Source organism: Columba livia, chromosome 1, assembly GCF_036013475.1.
Source record: "Columba livia isolate bColLiv1 breed racing homer chromosome 1, bColLiv1.pat.W.v2, whole genome shotgun sequence".
NCBI classification, from domain to species: Eukaryota; Metazoa; Chordata; class Aves; order Columbiformes; family Columbidae; genus Columba; species Columba livia.
This window is the reverse complement of record NC_088602.1, coordinates 190,428,817-190,448,422: the sequence shown is the minus strand read 5'-3', so window position 1 is coordinate 190,448,422 and position 19,606 is coordinate 190,428,817. Positions and strand designations below refer to the sequence as shown.

The following is a 19,606-nucleotide window of genomic DNA, read 5'->3' as shown; positions in this document are numbered from 1 at the left end:
TGCTGATGCTCCTACGCCCCGAGGCAGGTCCCTCTCTGCACCTCGCCCTGGGAGCCTCCCAGGCCCTCCTGGAGCAGCTGGCGTGTCAGGCCATGTCAGGCTGCTTTAAATATTTATCAGTTTTGCTGCAGGGACCAGCGCAGACTCAGCAGGATCACATGAACTGAGCTTTTGAACAACCTACTTATTTTCTAAGCAGTGACTTCATTGTGCAATACAGGCTGAATATAGGTTGTTTCAACTTTTTTTCTTTCCTCAGTTTCTGCTAGCTTTCCAGTTTGTGGTGGAAAAGTGATGGAGCAGGTGCCATCAGGAGCATGCATACAAACCTGTGTTTACAAGGGACCTGTCAGGAACCCGGATCATTACAGATGGGACCTTTAGAAAGCTACTGACCATAAACTTTCCCCTGGTTTGTCTCAGTAAAATATTACCATAGTAGACACTGTATTGCTGAAATAGTTTCTAATTTATGTATTATCAATTACCTGTTCTTGGGTCCACTATACATATTTATGAAACTGAAGTCAAGTTCTGTCCATCTTCATGTGGTGTTTGATGTCAGTGTATTGCAGTGACAACGAGGATGCTAATCATGTGGCCACTGGAATATTTTGCATTTCTTGGCTCTTATCACTCTGTTAGTTCCCTGCAGTCCATTTAGCCACCTGGTAAAGATTCTGCAATGACTTTGTCTAATGTGTCTGGAAATAAAAAGGGACCTTTCAGAAGAAGGGGCCTGATTTACATTCCAGTTGAACTGTGTTGTGTTCAAGATGGTCACACAAGAATAAAAAGTTTCAAAAACTGCCTTTAGCCTATGCTCTCAGGTGCTACCACAGAGATGCTGTCAGCTCTGTCGTTGTAAAACGACATCCGGTAACCAAATCTTCTTGTAGCTGGGGCCAACCATACCGTGCTTGCAGTTTCTTGTTCTTATTTATTCCACTTTGATTCCAGCAAAAGTGACCAGCAGAGGGCTGCCTTCTTTTAAAATACTCTAATGGGAGAAAACGAGGTGGATTAATGAAACGTTAAGCAAGGGAAAGTTTAGGTAACTCGAGAAAATGGCAGAGTGGGCAGTATAGAAAAACACATTAAAGGTAGTGAGCTGGATTAAAACTGCTTTATGCCCGTTTTTGCAGATATTACAAAATATTTTTTGCAATAACTCAAAGAAACATTTATACATGCTTGTCCAAGTTCAGGCTTGATGTGAGTAGCTGGAAACCTACAGAAAGGAGGCCTGAAAACACTGGGGTTTAAGTTCAACTTATAATACAATTTAAAGGGAAATTAAGACTTTACATTCCACTTATAGTACATTCCTATTTACAAGATAAGTTTGGCATGAGAAGTATAATAGTAATTTTTACAAATAATATGATAACTATTTACAAGCATTTATGGTATTTCCACTTCTGAGTAGCCGAAGTCAGCTGGGAGTCCCTCCTCTGCCAACGATAAACCTGGTTTACTAAAATGATACCCTCTTCAATATTGCCTACAAGGAGATACACCATGGGACGATGGGTCGGAGTCAGCCTCTGCGTACAGTTTTCATTGATAAGCAGCCACTGTTGTATCATACTCTGGGTTTCATAAGGCAAGAGTGAGCCCTGGGTAATGTATTCCACTTGGCATTCGATGTTATACTCTTGGTCACCAAGTACTGTTCTCTTTTTGGACAGCTTTACTTTCACTGCTAAGGAAAAAAAAATGAAACATGTAAGTCACAATTTTTACTCAAATGCGGAAAGAAACACCACCAATGAAAGCAGGATGAGTCCTTAGTATACATTTTAAAATATTTTTTTAAAATAAAGGTTCTGTAGTAGAGAATTTTTTCATGAAATAGTAGACAATTTTTTCACAAAAGTGAATATTGTATTTTTGCCATCACCATGTATGTTAGACTTTGTGGATAATTAGATATTGTAAGCTGTTGGCATTGTTCTAGTATCACAAGACTGCCCAGCTTGCCCAAGCAATTCTCCTGAAACTCACTTTGTCCATGTTATGAACCCCTCAGCAAAACCAGCTAGTAATGCTTGCTGATACCATCCTTTTAGATATTCCCTTTTCACTATAGGCATCTACCTACCCCACCTGACTACACCAATACTTTTTAGCATTAAATTTCTCTATACAGCCTGATCTAGAGCCAGACAAAGTCACTGAGAGTCTGCACTGACTTCAAAGGGCTTCGCAGGAAGTTTCTGGTGCCATCTCAGAAGTGCTGCATGTCACCCCAATAAGACAACAGGAGACAAGAATCTCTTTTACTGATATGATTTTCTGAGTCTCCTTTTCAGTAAACTATGTATCACGAACAACTCATGCACACAAGTAACAGGGATACACAGTTCACTAGTGAAACAATCAAAGCTTTACTTTGGGTTTAATCACTAATAGAAGACAAATTTGCTTATTTGGCTGCTTTTGTCAAAAATATTTTACCATAAAACATGTTATACTACAAAGTAGCCAACCAGACAAGAACAGGAGAGCTATTTGGTTGCAAAATAGATCATTAGTAAATCTTCCATGCAAAATAAATCCTCCTTATATTATGGTTAGAAAGAACATTTTCTGATAAGCAACCTAAAGTTAAGTCAGCAACCAAGGATTAAGATTTGAAATCTCATCAGAAACTGAGAGTTATTTTAATCCTAATTTTAAGGCATTTTAGAAGGAGAGCTGTTGGTATCTTGAATAGCAGCCATATTAGCAAGGACTTACCAAAGTTATTGTCACAGAAAACTTCAAGAACTCTTCTGTGAGTAAAGAACTCCTCCACTGCTGGGCAGGCCTGGCAGGCAGGCTTTGGTAGGACTGGTAAGAAATGACAAAGTTTCATCATTATATTTTAGAATCTTCTATATTATTTTTCTTCTGTCAAAGCTGATAGCCCACTGTATAACCACAGGGATGACAGAGAAAATACACAGTTGGTCAGCAATAATGTAAAAGTCTACCCATTTTTCTGAAAACATAGCTAGAGATGAAAAGGAGTTTCGTTTTCCATGTCTATTCAGTCCTTGTTCAGACTGACAAGCTTAATTATTGTAATCAAATAGAGTATTATATTTACTGTGGCTAAGGTGGGTGGGGAAGGGGTTAGGTGGCCAGTTCTACAAGTGATACTGCATTTAGCTGCACTAGGATTGTGAATATATGAATTAGGGTGTGCCAATTATCCATTAATCAGTCTATAAAGAGACCTCAAAAGAAACTGAATGTAGTACTGTCGTGGGCATGATACTGCCCGTAGCTGTGTACAGGGTGATAACCACCTTCCTCCTCTAAGTGTAGACTATCTTCACTTTAGTTTTTTGAAGGAATGCTGATCTACACCAGCTGAGGTCTGCTGCAGCTTACACTGAAGTACCAGCACTTTCCCCTGGACAAACTTTCCCCTGCCATCTGGACAAATAGCATGAAGCAATACAGGTAGTCACAACTCCATTTACAAAATCACAGACTGCCTGGAAAAGGTGTCCCTTGCATTTCCTTGGTTCCCAGGAACACAGAGTCTGGCCACCCACCCCTTTGCCATCTTCCAGCTACCTTTGTGCAAGTGTTTGGATTCCTTTGTAAGAGATGCCAGGCACATGTCATCGCCCGCAGGGAATCGGTCGCAGTCCAGACTGTCGGGCCAGGGGTGTCCGTGACAGGCGAGCACGGGGGCACAGCTGTCACGGACGGCAACGCACATGCTCCTGCAAGGATGGATAAACCTGTCGCCAGAGGAAATACGAAGCTGAATCAGTTAAACTCAGCAATAACAAACTAATGCAACAGTGATTTCTGCACAAACTGCATCCTCTTCTCTGGTATTCAACATCCTTCAACGATACAGTTCCAGAAGTGGCAGCTGTGTGAACTATGCTAGTAGTCTGTGTATCGACTGGGCTGTCCCTACAGGATTAAGTCACAGTTTTAAAAATGCTTTTTTTTTACAACCCGAGAAAAGGTTCAGCAAGAGCCTGATTCTATTCATAATGGCTTCAACCCTAAATTAACAAGAATAAAATTTCAAATGCAACAAAATAAACCATGATATTCTTTGACAACAGCATTCATTTCCCCAAAGCAAACTAAAGTTGAATTGGGACATGTTTTTAGTACTTTTCTTTCCGATAGTACAGAAAAGTGAACAGAATTATTTCAGATAAAGTGGAGATCCCTTTTAAGTTATAATAAACATGCACTTCACTTGATTCCTGTTCTGGCAAATAAAGGCTGGAATTTTGTACTGTGCTGTGGTACTTACGTATCTAAACAGATGGGTGCAAACAGGGAACACAGGAATGTCCTCACGTGAGGGTGACAGTCCGTGTGCGCAAGGTGCTGCCAGGTGGTGGATTTTAGGATAACCTCTGCCATGCTTGTGTGTCCCATCAGGTTGGGAAGCCTCATTTCCGAGTACCCAATGTTGTGGCACATGTCCATCTCCTTGGGTATCACTACACATTTCGTGGATAATCCAATGTCAAAGCCTGTTGCCACTCTAAGGAAGCTGCTCAGGGCAAACCCAAGTAGTTCTGCAGTCAAGAACATGTTCCAGTGACTCCTGGGCAGCTGAGCAGGGAGCTGTCAAACTCCTCAAGCACAGGGGCACGCTGAAAACCTTTTGGCTTATATACCCCAAGAGCTTAATAAGCCATTGCTTATCCACGGCTTATCAAATCACTTGAGACAAGACTGGATCTTATTGCCTATTCAAGGGATTGTTGTGATAACCAGGGAGGTGGAGACAGAGCACAGAAGTATGTTGCCTAAAGACCCAGATTTGGTACAGCCTTTCACATGCCCCACAGTGTCAGCTGCTGCAGCGTGCTATGTGGCATATTAAATTTTGACACCTAGAAAGTTTGCTATGTGCTTTCTAAAACAAATTAAGACATCCCTCAGAAAAAGGGTTGAGCAGACAAGCTGTCTCCTGGGGCTGCTGTGTCTCCTTTGTTTGCAGACACTGCTGACAGGGCAGAAAAAACAGCCCAGATTGACTTATCAAGTGAAAATGTTTTGCTTGTGCTAATTGCTAGTGTCTCTTCCACTGTTTTACAATGTAGAAGAGGTGCTTTCTTCATTTGGTCAAGCACTGTAAAAGAGACAGCCTCCTGCTATTAACCAAGTATTTTGTCTGGAAATCTGGATCCCTGTCCCGTGACATGCTGAATGTCCCAACTTCTATTACATTTAATAGACACCTGAAAATACTGAATTGCTTTACTGATTGAAGTATGTGCCTATCAGATGGCTACACAACTGACATCTTTCGTTTATGTAAGTTCCATGGCAGATTTAACATTGTAGAACTATTATGGCTTTCAGTATTTATTCAGAGCGAAAAAGCAGTTACGCTTATGGAGAAACATTCTTATTGTTTCAAACGAATCTATTACACTTGAAATTGCTCAAATAATGCAACATTTCACATATTTATTAATAAATTATAATTACATGAAGCTGTATGAAAACAAACTATAACGTATAGTTTTTCTGTTTGTAGCACAAAAATACTATTAAATTGCTTGCTAAATGTTAACAGAATTACTGAGTATTTCATTACTGTTCTTAGTATAACACTGACAAACAGCTCGTCACTACAGAGAATCTGAGTAATCTGGTAAGGTGACAGAGGGTCTGACTAACGTGAAGATTACTATTAAGAATCGAAAAGTCAAATTATTCCTTAAAAGAGTTGAATATCTAAACAAAATATTTTGTGGAAATTTTAATTTGATGAAAACATTTTTCCAATAAGTTAATTGTTACTTCCATTTCTTATTGCATGACTTAGATATGTTTAGATATTGATAATTCATAGGTGGATCTTCTACTGTAAAATATCTGGATTGATTATTAGGCTAAAATGACTATGTTTGTAACAGTGTATCAGCTAGTATTAATATTACTGTTGACTGAAATACATTTTTCAGAAGAAGCAGCTTTTTGTGTTTATACCTAGACGTAGCATATTTAGACAATGTGCTACATATCATTTGCGTGTTTATACCTTACTGTTAGATTATTAATCCTAGCATCTTTGAAATAAATGACAAACCCCCACTGATTCCTCCTTAGCTGTCTTCTTTACTCTAAACTACTGGGAAAATTACAGTATGTGTTTAAATAAGTCAGAAAAATTGGCAGCATGCAAGGCTCCAAAGTTTAAATACCTATTTAAAATAATTGTCTGGTTTTCTTTTCATGTTTTGTTGCCAGTTCAGTGTTTTTCCCAATAAATATGATTTATCTGTATCTGTTACTTCAAAGCCGAAGAACTATGGTGAAGGAAACCCTTCCCTTGCATGTGGGGCATGGTACTACATGTACATTTCTGAGTGACATAAAATATATATTAAAGAGTATTTGATCTCTCAATTATTCAGATGTTTTTGTTTGTGAGTGTCTTACAACCTACAAAAAACCTAGATTCATCTTAAAACCTGAATCAGCTCTGTTGCTCCAGATAACAAGGGGTTATTGAGTTGCTCCAGAAGAACAGCCACCGAAGGGGCTTGCTCTGCTCCTTGCCGCCAGGGAGTGCCTTCCAAACCACCCTGGGTCAGGCCTGTGCTGGGCTGATCTCCAGCTGTACCTGAGCCCAGGCTGGGTTGTGGTACAGCAGGTCTTGTTTTGAGACCTCCCTCTGGGCCACCATTGATGGACAGAACAGAGACAGGCATAACAAGAGCATGTGAGACAAAGATAATCTAATAAGAGATAATACATCTCCTGATAAACTCAGTCTCCATAGGAACTGTTTCAGAAATAAATAATTGTGTATCTCTGAGTCACTATTTTCTACCAGGGCTTCACAGCGAGTAGGTCATTTATGCGCCACTGCAGACCTGTGCCATAAAATTTCTTTTGCCTCAGATATGTCCTAAGGGAGGCCAGCTGTCTTTTAATGCTTTGCTTTTGGTGAGCTGACTTTCAGTGGGTCATCACTTTGTAATGCTGAAGAAAATAGTTTTTCCCTGTGTGAGTACAGTGACATCTCTAGAGGCTGATGGCCCAGCCAGGAAGGAGGGTTGGGAAGGAGCTAAACTATTAACTGCTTGTCCATGTCTGGCACGGTGTTTCAGTGGGGAGCTGGGGGCATTCAAGAGCATGGAGGAAATTCCATGATTTTGCCATCAGAAGAATGGTAAACCATCTGCTTTGCTTCTGTTTCTTCTCATTTGCTTGCTGTTTTGACCGAAGTAGCCACTCACCCAGGGAATAGCAAGACTTCACACGTTTGCCAGGAATGATGAAGCTCACTTGAGGGCTGAAGGAACGTCACCGGCTCCGAGAACAAAATGTGCACAAAAGCCTCTGCTTAACAACCTGTGACTGCATTGGGTTTAAGGCTGGATCTGAAGCCTTACTGCATTATCTGTAATGCAGTCATTTATGCTATCCATCTTCCGTCAGAGAAGAACATCATTTATGGGAGCTTCTGATTCCTCTCTCTTGTGACATTCACTGGGTTCAAGATGTTAGCTGGGCCAAATTCCTTACCCTGTGCCATTTTCAGTGTCATCATTTACTAAGGAATTTGCCAATTTGACACTTCTTTTCGCTACGCTCACAAGTGGCTTTTAAGGAAGGGAATTTACTTTGGCTGTGTTTCTGTTTAGGCTTAATTATTTCGATGTTCTTCATGAGCAGATGGTACCTTGAAACTTGATTTGACAGCAAGTCATTAGCATTTATAATTTTTAGCAGGAGTCTTGCAGAACAGTTATTAAAAATGAGCATGCAAAGTAGATTGCCATTGCTTGGAGAGTGCTTCAAGTCGTCAGATGTTGGCTCCCTGGCAGAAGCGTGAGCTGCAGCACCCACATCGCTGTGCCATAGATTTGCCTTTTTTGCAAACACTCAGCTACTCCTCGACATGGCATGCAAGGAAATGTCGGGCACATATACTTACAGCTTCCTTTGAGGAACAGAGTAAACTGTGATTTAGTGTTGCCACACCAGCTATGCTTTTAAATTACACAAAAGCTGGTGGGGCCTCAATATTTCTAATTGTAGTGATATGTGCTTGTAGATGTTGCTTGAATAAAGACTATCTAAAACAAAAAACAAAAATCACTTTAGCAAACTATCAAGAGAATTGTAGTGTCTGCATACATTTAGAGTGGGTAGCGTAAAATACAAGATCTGAAGATTTAGAGAAACTTCTGTCTCCAAGTCCAGCTAATGCTCTTTGAAACTTCTGAAGGAAGCTGCGGGATTGTTCCCTCAGCCACGGACTGTATTTATTGTTCCTGGATATGAGCAGGGTTACCTGCTGATGGACCCTGATAAGAGGAGCAGGGACTGGAGGCTGCTCCCTGCCCACCTCTGTGTCAAATCCTTTGACTGTTACCAGGGAGACAGACAGAGATTAACCAGGAGCCACCCATCAGACCCCAGTAAGAAATGGGACTGAATTTTTCTTCAAAGAAAGCAGGGGCTTGAGAGCAACCTAGCAGATACAGGGATTTTTGGTTTTAATCTAAACATTTGTTGCAATATTCGGCTGGAGTCATTTTTATCTGAAGTCTAGTTGCAGAGATACAAGGCTCTCAGGCGAGGATCAAAGCTGTTAACTCTGCATCCCGAGTCACAAAAAGGCGCTAGGGAGAGGTGGTCATCACTCTGGTGACAGCATTGCTGGACCAACATCCTGACCCTGTGAGGCAGCATTTATTTCATAACATTTATTTTGCTTTATTAGAAAACCAATTAGGCACAAATGGTATCTGTAAAAACAGAGGAGGAAGAGTCAGAGATGGTTATGAACAAGCCTCATTAATTTATCCATTGCAATGGCTTTAGCATTGCTTTAATTTTTAAAGAACAGAAACACTGTATTTCCTTATAAATCCATAATGTGAATACTTAAATGTTCACTGCCCTGGCATGCTGAGCTCTGTCCTCATTACTGTGAACTGATTAACTGAGAGGAAAGTTTGTTTAAAAGAGAAACCTGATGCTGTGGGTGACCCAGACTTAGTTTCTGACTCTCACAAGCTTCCTGTTGAAGCTTTAACCCTGGTGCCATGTACTGCTCCACACAGACTTTCCTGGTTAACACTGCAGTGGGTGATGCTGGAAGTTAAATGCATTCAAATATGAAGCCTTCAGATGCTACAAAACCAGGGAGGAGGCATGTAAATATCGACAGACAGTCCAGCAGTATCACCTAAAGGCACAACGGTGATGAATACTTTACAAAAATGGGGTAGGTAGCATTTCCTAAGTAGGCCAAGTAAATCAGGGATGGAAAAAGGGCATAAGAAGGTAAGATGACTTGCTGGTCAGCCAGCAGCTAGTGCAGGCATACAACTGCTGGCTTTGCCATCCCAATATTCGTTGACCCATCCAGCTTTCAGGTCTCCCGCCCAGCAATATTTTTGCCAGTGCAGGACAAGTCACGTTGAAGTGATTTTAGGGGTAGAGCTGAAATCCTGTGCTGACTTTCTAGTGGCCCACTCACGAAACTGCATTTGGGCCACATCCTGTGAACTGCATGGCAGGGCCTGGCGGTGAACACTGTATTGGTTACATGCTGGGAGAAAGTGGTTTGCTTGCAAGGTGGCTGAAAGGAGAAGTGCTGGAATGATTATTGCTCAGAAAATGGAATTTTGCTCTTCAGTCATAAAAAGCGCAGCAGGCTTGATAGTGGTGTTGTTTTTGCTCCGGGGGTAAGCAAATTCCAAATTATGGCTTTCAGGTGCGAGCAAAATATAGTCTGTCTGGATGCAGGTTTTTACACTATTGATCATGTACCAGATGAGCACCTTCCACAGAGAACCACTAGTAGTAGCCACAACTGTGTTTCCCCTTCTTAGAGGTTGGTTGTTTTGGGTTTTGTTTATTTGTTTTTTTGTAGGGGTTTTCTTTGTTTGTTTGTTTTCCTTGGTATTGGTATGCTGATTTAGCTAATTTTTTCTTTTTAGTGTTTAGTAGTTTTAGTGGGTATCAATGTAGTTGTGCTCTGATTTAATTTCATGGAAGAAGGGCCATTTAACAAATGGAGTATCGCATATTTCAGGCACAATTCTTGCTCTGCAGAAAAACTCCCATTTCTTTTATACTGAAAGCAGTTTTTGCAGTCTTTGGGCAGCTGGGCTGATTCTGGTTTTCCCTCTATCAAACTTCTATTGTAGCCAAGTCCCCTCTTATGCATTGTCACAAGCAATTGAAAAAGAAGTAAAAGCGAGGTTAAACGGAGAGCCCCCTGAATCATTTCCAGGCCTCTGTGAGCAAAAGGGAGTGCAAGTCCTTTCACAAAAACTGTTTCATAGGAAGGCAGGGGAACAGCTGTTTGGGCTACAACTAAACAATGAATACATACCAACTGTTTGTAGTCCATTGAGAAAGTAAACAGGGTCATCTTGCCTATTCCCCCCAATTCTTTCTTTGTCTGCAGCCGGTAGCCAGCTACTGATCATCCAGATAAGACGCAAACACATTAAGTCTTGAAAATTATGTCTGGCTTCTGGCTGTCACTGGAGATAGCTCTATCAGTTAAGTGAGGAAAACTGGGGGCGAGTGCTCCGCTGACTCCAGCACACCTGGAGCTCGTCCCTTTTAAGTCGCTTGATGACATTTTGCATCTAACTTCTATGTATCCCAGCCATCCGGAGGAAAGGCTCTCAGCATCTGATGTGGTAACAGCACGTGGCAGGCCAAGCTCACTTCACTGTAATGCCATGGGAGCCTATGGACCCAAAGTATCTCTCTGTAAAAGTCAAACTTCAGCCTAAATGCTGAAGTTTGAAGTCTGCTGAAGTTTGCTGAATAAGCAAATTTAAATAACGTCTGTAAGGTTTCACAAATAAATAAATGTGCTTCAAATACCTGAATTAGATTTTATGGCCAAATCTTCTCTAAGTAAAATTCTCTCTGGCATTGTTTTTTTTCAATAATAATGGTAAAATATAATTCCTTTCCAGGCATTGAAAATGTATTTAAATCTAAATCTAAACAGACAAAACAAGTGTTCCTGTTGCAAATGGTTTTGGTGAACTGAGATTAAAACAAAGATTTGTTGAGAAACAGTCAGAGTTACACCCTGGACATGAATCTCAGCTTCAGGTCTTTGGAATCCAGGTAGCTTTTTTTTGGTTATAAATTTATGTCCAAGCAATGGCTCATATTGTTTTTAAGGGTGTAGATTTACATTTTACAATTTCAAGGAAAAAAACCATTTTCTGGATAAATCCTAGCTTTTCTTTTCAATTTTCTATGTTCGCTATTTTTGAAAGAGTTGTGGTTTTTTTCTAAAAGTATTTGCAAACTTTTTCCTTCAAGTACACGTGCATCCTAAGCATAGGGTGGCTTAACTAAAACAACTAGCTGTGTCCTGAACTTAAGTGTGTATATAGATAGAATCAATATTCAAAAACTGTTTCGGGGCTCACAGAAAAGAAAAAAATATTTTTAATTGTGGCAGTTACAAATTACTTAAGAGAGTAACTGCTTCACAAATGAGTGTGCCCGTTCATAGATGCATGGCATATAACTGTTACCTGACTGCTATGCAAATAGTTCTTGTCTTTTCTGTTACTTGAGCTCTGTGGTTGAAGGGGAAGGGATACTTACTGGAAGTCTAAATATTCTCTACCTATTTTCACCCTCCCCATTTTAGATCTTCCCTTACACACACCTTCTGGAAAAGGACAGACACAAATGACAGCATTTTGGAGGCTTTAGTACGCCTTCTGTCTCCACCAAAAGACACATTTTTATTACAGCTGTCACTAATCTACTTTGCTTCAGCATTTCTCATGTAACATTCAAGGAACTCAAAATGTTTTTCAGGTTTCAATGAACCAAGTCACCGAGCTTTTGTGTAACCCCTTTTGATTACAAATGCGTAGCCAAATGACCCCTTTTTGTGAGGAGTGAAGACGGCGAGAGAGAGCAGGACTGCAGCACCGGGACAGGCGACACGCCAGGCGTTAGCTGGACCACAACAGGCAGCTCTAGACATCAAATGTGACATTGGCCTGACAGACATGACTGACTTCTGTTTGAGTCAAACCTTTATGATTCTCTCTGTGTTGTCATACAGGGATGGCTTCTCTTTAAGTAGTCTGTAAGTATCCTTGTCCATCTGGGAAGACATCTAGTAGAACAATTATGTAAGTTATATAAGTAGATTTTGCATCTCATACACTTACTAAAGCTTTATGTATATACACCCTAATGAAGTTACATAGTGCCTTCTCACAGCACTGTGATGTTGGGCCCTCAAAATCTGCAAAACCTCTGCAATTGCTCCTGTAGGGAGCATTCATATTGCCACAGCAATTCCCACAGTGGGGCTGAGAGTCAAATCCACTGCTCCATCCCCACTCCACCACTTCGTGGGACAGCCTCATTGGTATTAGTGACAGATACTAAAGCTTCTGCAAAGGGGGAGAATCCAATTGAAAAAAACAACCAACCAAACAAAAAACCAACCAACCAACCAAAATCCAACAGCTAAAACAACAAACCAGTCTTCAAACAGAAAGCATAGATGCAACATGCTGTAAAAGAGATGGGGAAGAAAAGAACAGTTTTCTTTCTTTGGGCCTTCAGTCCCTCAGAGTTCAGACGGCAGGTTCCTTCCCTGTTGCACATCGCCTCTATTGAGATCAAAGACATTTGGTTTCTATTACCCTATCTCAAAGAGAAGTTCTCTGATAAAGAAGTCTCCACCCTAATGATTAAACCCTATTTGGATTGAAATACCTGGGCAGAGCCCCGCAGCCTGCAGGCCAGGATTAGAGGGTCCATGACTCCAGCGCCCACGTGCTAATCGGGATGCAGACCATGCCTGTGAAATGTTGTGTCATTTGGCTTTCACAGCCCTTTACCCTCATCCCAGGGAAATCCTTTTCTTCCAGTGGTGCTACAGGGAAATGAAATGGAGATGAATCCATTCTAAATAGCTACATGACAGCAAGAGCTGAATAAATAAGGAAAAATTATAGAGCAATCATTTAGAAATGGCTCAAAATCAAACAATACCTAAACCATCTTTAAAACTGGTTTACTTCTAATTAGTTTATGAAGCACAGGGAGAGCGAACCAGAGAAATAATTAAATTTAAGGTTAATCAGGAGAGGCAGATTTTTTTTTTTTTGGTCTTAGGAACCATTTTCATTCTCTAAATAGCATTAAGGGTTTCATGCTGGTTGTGCTGACAAAAGATTGATAACTGTATCCACAGGAGGCTCTTTTCATTATGGAAAACATAGAGGAGCAAATAGTTTAGAGGTTGAAAGTATTCTGAAATTAGACTCAGGAGCACCAGAGACAAGAGATTTGTGATTGCAGTTCTAGTTTCAGACCTTAAAAGAAACATGTTTGCCTGACAGCTTCTTTAGCGCTTTTTGTTTTCCCCTGGCAATGGCTGTCAGATAAAAGCTATCACCACTCCCCATAAGCCTTGCCTTGTTATATCTACATCTCTACTACAGCATTATCGCTGTTAAATGTACTAGGCCAGGATAGCTTTTTTGTTTGGTGTGAGAGAAAAATATTTTTAGAAAATACATCTAGAGAGTGTAACCTGAGCACTCAGTTTTGGGGCTACATAATGCTCTGTTTTGTTTTATTTTGTTTTTAACAAAACAAAACAAACCCAATCGGGTGATATTTTGTCATCCTTACTTGCTGTGTAGTAATTTTCTCATTGATACTCTCTGAAAATGGAACAGAAATGCTGGCATTATTAACAGGCTGATCTTGTACTGAAGGAAGGCAATGACAGTTTCCATAGCCCATGATTATACCCTGAAAGGCAAGATTCTGTCTGTATTTCTCGTGCTGTTACAGTACATCCTATTGATGTCAGTGCAATTCTCGTGGCACACATTGATGTGAGCAATACTGACAAAGGTGACCAACACAAACAGGCCACCCATTCCCCTCTTTTTGGTGAATTAGCTTTCAGGAGATTATATAAAATTGTTTGGCTTGGGTACATGATATTAAAAGAGAACTCGGTATGGAAGGTGCTTTCCCCTGCCATATGGCTGACTGAGTAAAACATCCTCATCCTAATATCTTGGCTGCAGCAAGGGACACTGCAAGTGCATATGCCAAGCCTTAAAGTGAACAGACGGTTTATTTCCCTGTGTTTGCTGGAGTTACACAGCCCTTCCCTCCCTGCTCTCTGGTGGGAGACACCAGCTTGGCTCTGTGTCCACATGTGCGAGAACATTCACTTGGTTATTTATTTTTTTGAGGATTAACATTAATCATGTAAAACCCAGGTGATCAGAACCACTAATCCAGCCATAAGGCATAAAAAGCTGTAAAAGCCATTGCGAAACCTAAGGAAAAGTAGTAATGTTCTGGTTTAGAGTCTTAAAAGGGCAATACTGAGTAGCTGCAGTAATTATAGTTACTGTGAGCTGTTTGGGAAGAGAATCTCACTTGTTTCATAGTCACCTGGCTAAATACAGTCATAGTTTCTTCTGATTGTAATTCTCAGCCACATTGTCTTTCTCTATATTAGCACACTACTGTTCTTATGAAAAAGAAAGTTCAGTCTTTACTCTCATAGAGAAATGTAAGGAGTTTTCTCGGCGCAACAAAATAGTTAGGCATAAGCCAGCTGGTACAACTTGGCAGCAGAACTGTGTCATGTACAGGCACAGCTTTTAAAATGCCCCAAAAAACCTGCCTTGGTCCAAGCCCCCAGTGGACTAAATGCCTGTGGCTTCCCAAGTATAATTTTACTCTTATAATCTGTTATACTACTACTGTTACAATAACAATCAATGAGTTTCTCATTAATATCAGGCTGAATTGGATTAGGTGGCAGTCTTTGTGTTGGTATCACAGGTGCCAGCGATGGACTCTTCTGCTCCCTAGGAGCATCCTCAAACAGGATCTGAGCAATTGCTTTCACTACATTTCATTTGGTTGCTTTACCAGTTGCCTCATTTTGCCTCCCAAAGGTAACACTGTATTCAAAACACATTTTATGAAACATGAAAGCAGAGGAATTGCATGCTGAGATCACTCAAACTTGACTGGGAAATGCCCCTCATGTGTACTGATGAAAGAGACTTTGGGGTGAACTAGAAAACTCCAGCATACAAATCTATCAAGGTTAAGCGTGAGGGAGCTCTGCTTGCAGAGCATGATAGAAGCACACAAATATAACGAATCCTTAAATTACTTTACTTGTCCTGACTTACCTCCTTGTAGAGGGATGCTGTTCCTGGCAGCTAAAGGCATGCGTCATTCCCATGCCTGAGAGCTGCATGTGGCTGCTAGGTGGCAATGCAGTTTTTACATCATTATGTTACTATCCCAGAGGGCTGAAAATAATGTGTGCAAGAGCTGCTCATTAACTGGTAGTCTATGAAGTTCCAAAGAGTGTCTGTCGAATGGAAGTCCTCCTCCCCCAGTCTTTCTCCAACTCATGCTTCTGAATCCTTAAAAATACTTAGGAGGAGATTCTAAGTGCTGTAGTCCATTAAACTGCCTCTGATGTTATTTGACTTACACAACCAGTTGCCCTACAGTGTATTCATGTGATGGAGAATTAATCAGCAGAGACAGCAGGTGGTATGAGTGCCTGTTCTTCCCCGGTACCTGCAGGGACCATCCAAAGGCCACCCGAGTATTTCATACCAAGATCCAGTGAATGGTAACATCTAACAGATGCTTCATTCTCTGACCACCTTAGCTGAAGCAGACCAGAAGCATCTGCTATTTGTATTTGAACAGCAGGTCAGAAAGAAGGAAGCTCAAAGAACCCCACACAGCTCAGATGCCTGGTAGTTCAGAATAAAGAACGAAATGGATCTTCTGAACACATTTTGTAGGACACATATGAGCACTGACCTCAGTGTTATCCCGTAGAAAACCCAGAAAATAATCAAGAAGTGAAATTGTGAGCCGTGTCTGGCCCACACCACCACATTATCAACATTCAACATGAACTATGAGTCTTTAATGCAATGAAGACTAATACTCAAGGGGACAATCTTGCTCTAGAAAACTCAGGGGTGCATGGGTTTTCAGGACCAAGGTCCCATATATCCAGCTAGAACTCTGTTAGCGACTTCCCTGTCCAACTTAAAGATGTATATGCTTGATGATGGTCAATCTGATTTTGGCTTTTAAAATCAGACTGAGGAATGCAACTGTTTAAGGACTGAAATCCTGTCCTTCAGAACAACGCAGAGATGTCTGGTAAATCCAGGATACTGTAAGATGTAATTAGGTGGCAGTAGTTCAATCAGATCAGCTTTGTGGATGATTTACAGTTTGGAAATGAGAGAAAGGTTGGGGTTTCTGGTCCGACTGACTTCCAAAATAAACTGCATCAGCAGCTCATATTACATGAAATGTACCTACAATATTACGTTTCATACAGTTTCCTTATACTGAAAATACTATTTTCAGGAGTGATTACACATTTGGGAATACATATGGAGAAAATCAGACCTTTACTGTGTAAAAAACAAACCCTCAACCTTTATTTGTCACAATACGTTTCAAGTACATGCAGAACGTATTTACATTTCTCTTTAAGGCAAACAGAAATTGGGTTCTTATTCCTGAGTTGCTTAGCACCAGCAGAAATAGCAAATAAAAACTTAGAAAACGGTGTCTCTCCCTTTGAAGCAGCAGCTGCCTCCCATGAAAAATATTGCCGCTTTCAACTTGCATTTCTTTAAACAAGCTATTTATACCAATAATCTCTATTGCTGTTTGGAGCCATTTCTGCAGATTTCAATCTCTTTGCTGAAACATCTTGCCAAGATGTGACAACCCTTCCACGTTTTATATTTTACCTTACAGACTGTTTGCTGACTAGACAGCACAGCAGTACTTCGGTCTGCGCTGGCACGTGCATCAAGGTCTTCTCTTCAGTTATTTTAAGAGTTCTGTATTCTCCCAATATCTACAAAAACTAACAGGATCTTCTTGTGTCTTTCTCATGCGGGCTAGCCACTTCTCCAATACTAAGCCAAGATTAAGAGAAAAGTTCACCATGGGAAAAGTTCACCATGGACGGTTTTAGGGCTTGACCGCACTAAAGCTAAAGGTGGGGGGGAAATGAAAATGCCCATTGAAATGTTGGCATTTATGAAGAAAATGCAAAGAAGTTCAATTTAAAAAAATTCTCCCCCAAGTCTAACATTTGAGCCTTCTGCATTATCTCATGACTTTAGGTATTTGCTAGAATTTAGGATGTTGAAATTGCATTTAAAATATAGAGGGAGTATTTTCAAAGAAGCTTTGCTATTTTTCCATTTCCCATTGACTACCTACATGAAGCCCACTAATTCCAATAGGCACTTTTCTCCCATGACTTTTAAGAGGACCACACAGCATGATCCTAAAAAGGAAAACATCTATCCTGTAAAAAATAAGGTTCCTATTTAACATAAAAGCGTAGTCCAAGCAGAAAGTCAATAGTGCAAAATGGGGTATGACTCAAGTGTGCCTTCCTCAGTGACCTGTAGTGTGGAAAATGTTTTATTTCAAATTACATCCTATGCTTTGTTTTTCACGCATTCCTGAAACTGTAGTTTTTAATGACTTGTCAAATACACCAATAATTCAACATTTCTGTTACCATTTAGTCTCTCTAGGTGCCTGTCTCAGCTAATCAATGCTCATCACAAACAATTTTTAAACAAATGCTAGTATTTACAGGTGTCCAACTTAAATGTTCATTGAAAGAAACAGAACTGTGCCTTGATTAAACTTCTGATTTAAATTGGTTATTAAAGCAAAAAACACAAAAAAATTTCTTACTCCTTTTCCAGTTATTATCTGCTACATCTTCTTCCACAAGTAGCAACATACAACAGCATAGTGCATTGGGAATAATCCACATCCAATTGTCAAGTCATTACCTTTAACAAGGAGAAGCATCTCACAAAGAAAGTCTTCACCAAAGGTTTGCCAATTTCTTTTTTCTACATCTGAGAGAATATTACTAACTAGGGGCCTAGGAAAATAAAATAAATGAACGCAGACAGTCAAGAGGAACTCATGAAGTGTCTAACCAATATCCCATCAGGAAGCTGACTCCTTCTGATAAGGCACCTCCCAACAGAAGGTCTGATGGTTTCCCCTCAAGTAAGAGGAGTTCAAAAGGCTTAAAAAAAATAAAAAGGAACGTTTGTTATTCTGCACCTGGCACAGCACCTCTGCACACTGCGAACAAAACAGTTCGCTGCAGGTATTCCCAATGAACAGTTGCAGGATAGCATTGTTATCCTCATTTTATGTTCTATGATGTGACCCACATGCAGCTTTATTTCTAAAATCAGCACCACTGATTCTATAACTAGTACGTCCTCTGAGAAGATCTACTATCTCAGTGATCATCTCAATACTAAGATGCTAGAGAGCTTACAAAACTTTATAAAGTCTTAAGAATTTCTCCCTGGAAATCCTTGATTCCTACTCTACTATACAAGAAGACCTCACTGTATTCAGAGGAAAATGTTTCACCCCTTCAAAGTGACTGTTTATCCACTGGCTGTTTACCCTGTGCATTTGTGAAATCTTGTCCTGCTGTGCTGGTTACTTTGAAAAACATCTAAGATGCTGACACTTCTCTGCTTCCAGCTTCTTGCACAGATCCATCAGACATGGCTGGAGCTCAGGTTCTTCTCCTCTTCCCCCAGGCTGTGTCTCCACTATCTGCTGCACTGCCTGAGGTGACAGCGGCTGATTTGCCTCTCCATGCATCTTTCTGAGGGGAAATATTCCAGAGGAAGTCACACAAATAGTTATTGCAGTCAAGACAGTTCAATGGCCTTGGAGAGCAGTCACGGCACATCTCGGACGTACTCTGTGTCTCCACTTGCGTGGGGTGGTAACTTGTATGTTTCTGGTCTCTGAAGAATTAGTCGTATCTGCTCTTTCAAGGATGGCACCAGGTTATCACAGTCTGAATCCTTTCGTGCAGAAGGAAGAAGTTGTAGGCAAGAATAAGTTCCTGGATAGTTTTGAAATGCTACTCCCAAAGGCACCAACTTCCACATGCAGAGTAAAAGACATGGCTCTTTCTTACAGTGCAGATGAAACAGATTACATCCAGTTTATTTAGAAAAGTTTTATACACCTGAATTTCACAAACATTTACAACTTTCCTGCTTTCTTCTGAGTTCTGAAAAGATGGAGTCATACAATTACACTGCTGTCTCCTTTGACTCCAATGTTTGTGGTGGCTTGAAGTTCAATATCTCTTTATATGTAATGCCTGGAAAAAAAACCAGAATAAGCATAGTGTTGTTGGTCTAATCAGAAAAGGAGCTGTACAGACATCAGGAAAGTGCAGCCCCCCCTATGGTTAGGCTCTGGTCTAGGGTCAGGAAGAGAGAGACCTCTTCAGGCAAAAAAAAAGAAAGAGTACAAGTAAGGGAACCAAGGATTGTTTTTTTTTTGTTTTACTGTTTCACATTTGAAGAAGTAGCCCAATACTGAAATGTTACAGATGCTTTCAAAGGGATGTGCACATGGACTTTACAGTATAGTGTGCAACATCCTCAGAACGAGCTACTGAGCACATCAACTTCAAAAGTCCAGTCCTCACTTAAAAGTCAAAACACAAACCTCTGACATTGGATGAAAACTA

At 40.5% G+C, this 19,606-nt stretch overlaps 2 protein-coding genes across 5 annotated transcripts in view; both read right to left on the bottom strand.

The window, feature by feature from the left end:
- Positions 1 to 1,107: 1,107 nt before the first annotated feature.
- On the bottom strand, positions 1,108 to 4,675 carry LOC102090681 (secreted frizzled-related protein 2). Its single transcript, XM_005510490.3, has 4 exons — positions 4,277 to 4,675; positions 3,571 to 3,740; positions 2,743 to 2,835; positions 1,108 to 1,705 (listed from the first exon to the last, which is right to left on the bottom strand). Exons 1-4 carry the CDS (start codon positions 4,561 to 4,563, stop codon positions 1,395 to 1,397), a joined length of 861 nt encoding a protein of 286 aa, XP_005510547.1. The 5' UTR covers positions 4,564 to 4,675; the 3' UTR covers positions 1,108 to 1,394.
- Positions 4,676 to 16,453: 11,778 nt separating this feature from the next.
- Positions 16,454 to 19,606, bottom strand: part of MAPK12 (mitogen-activated protein kinase 12) — a 40,089-nt gene continuing 36,936 nt past the window's right edge. For all 4 annotated transcript variants that reach the window (XM_065048917.1, XM_065048915.1, XM_065048916.1 and 1 more), the window contains exon 12: positions 16,454 to 19,231. In XM_065048917.1, the coding sequence (XP_064904989.1) occupies positions 19,161 to 19,231 (71 nt within the window). In that variant the 3' untranslated portion in view covers positions 16,454 to 19,160. The remainder of the gene's footprint in view (positions 19,232 to 19,606) is intronic.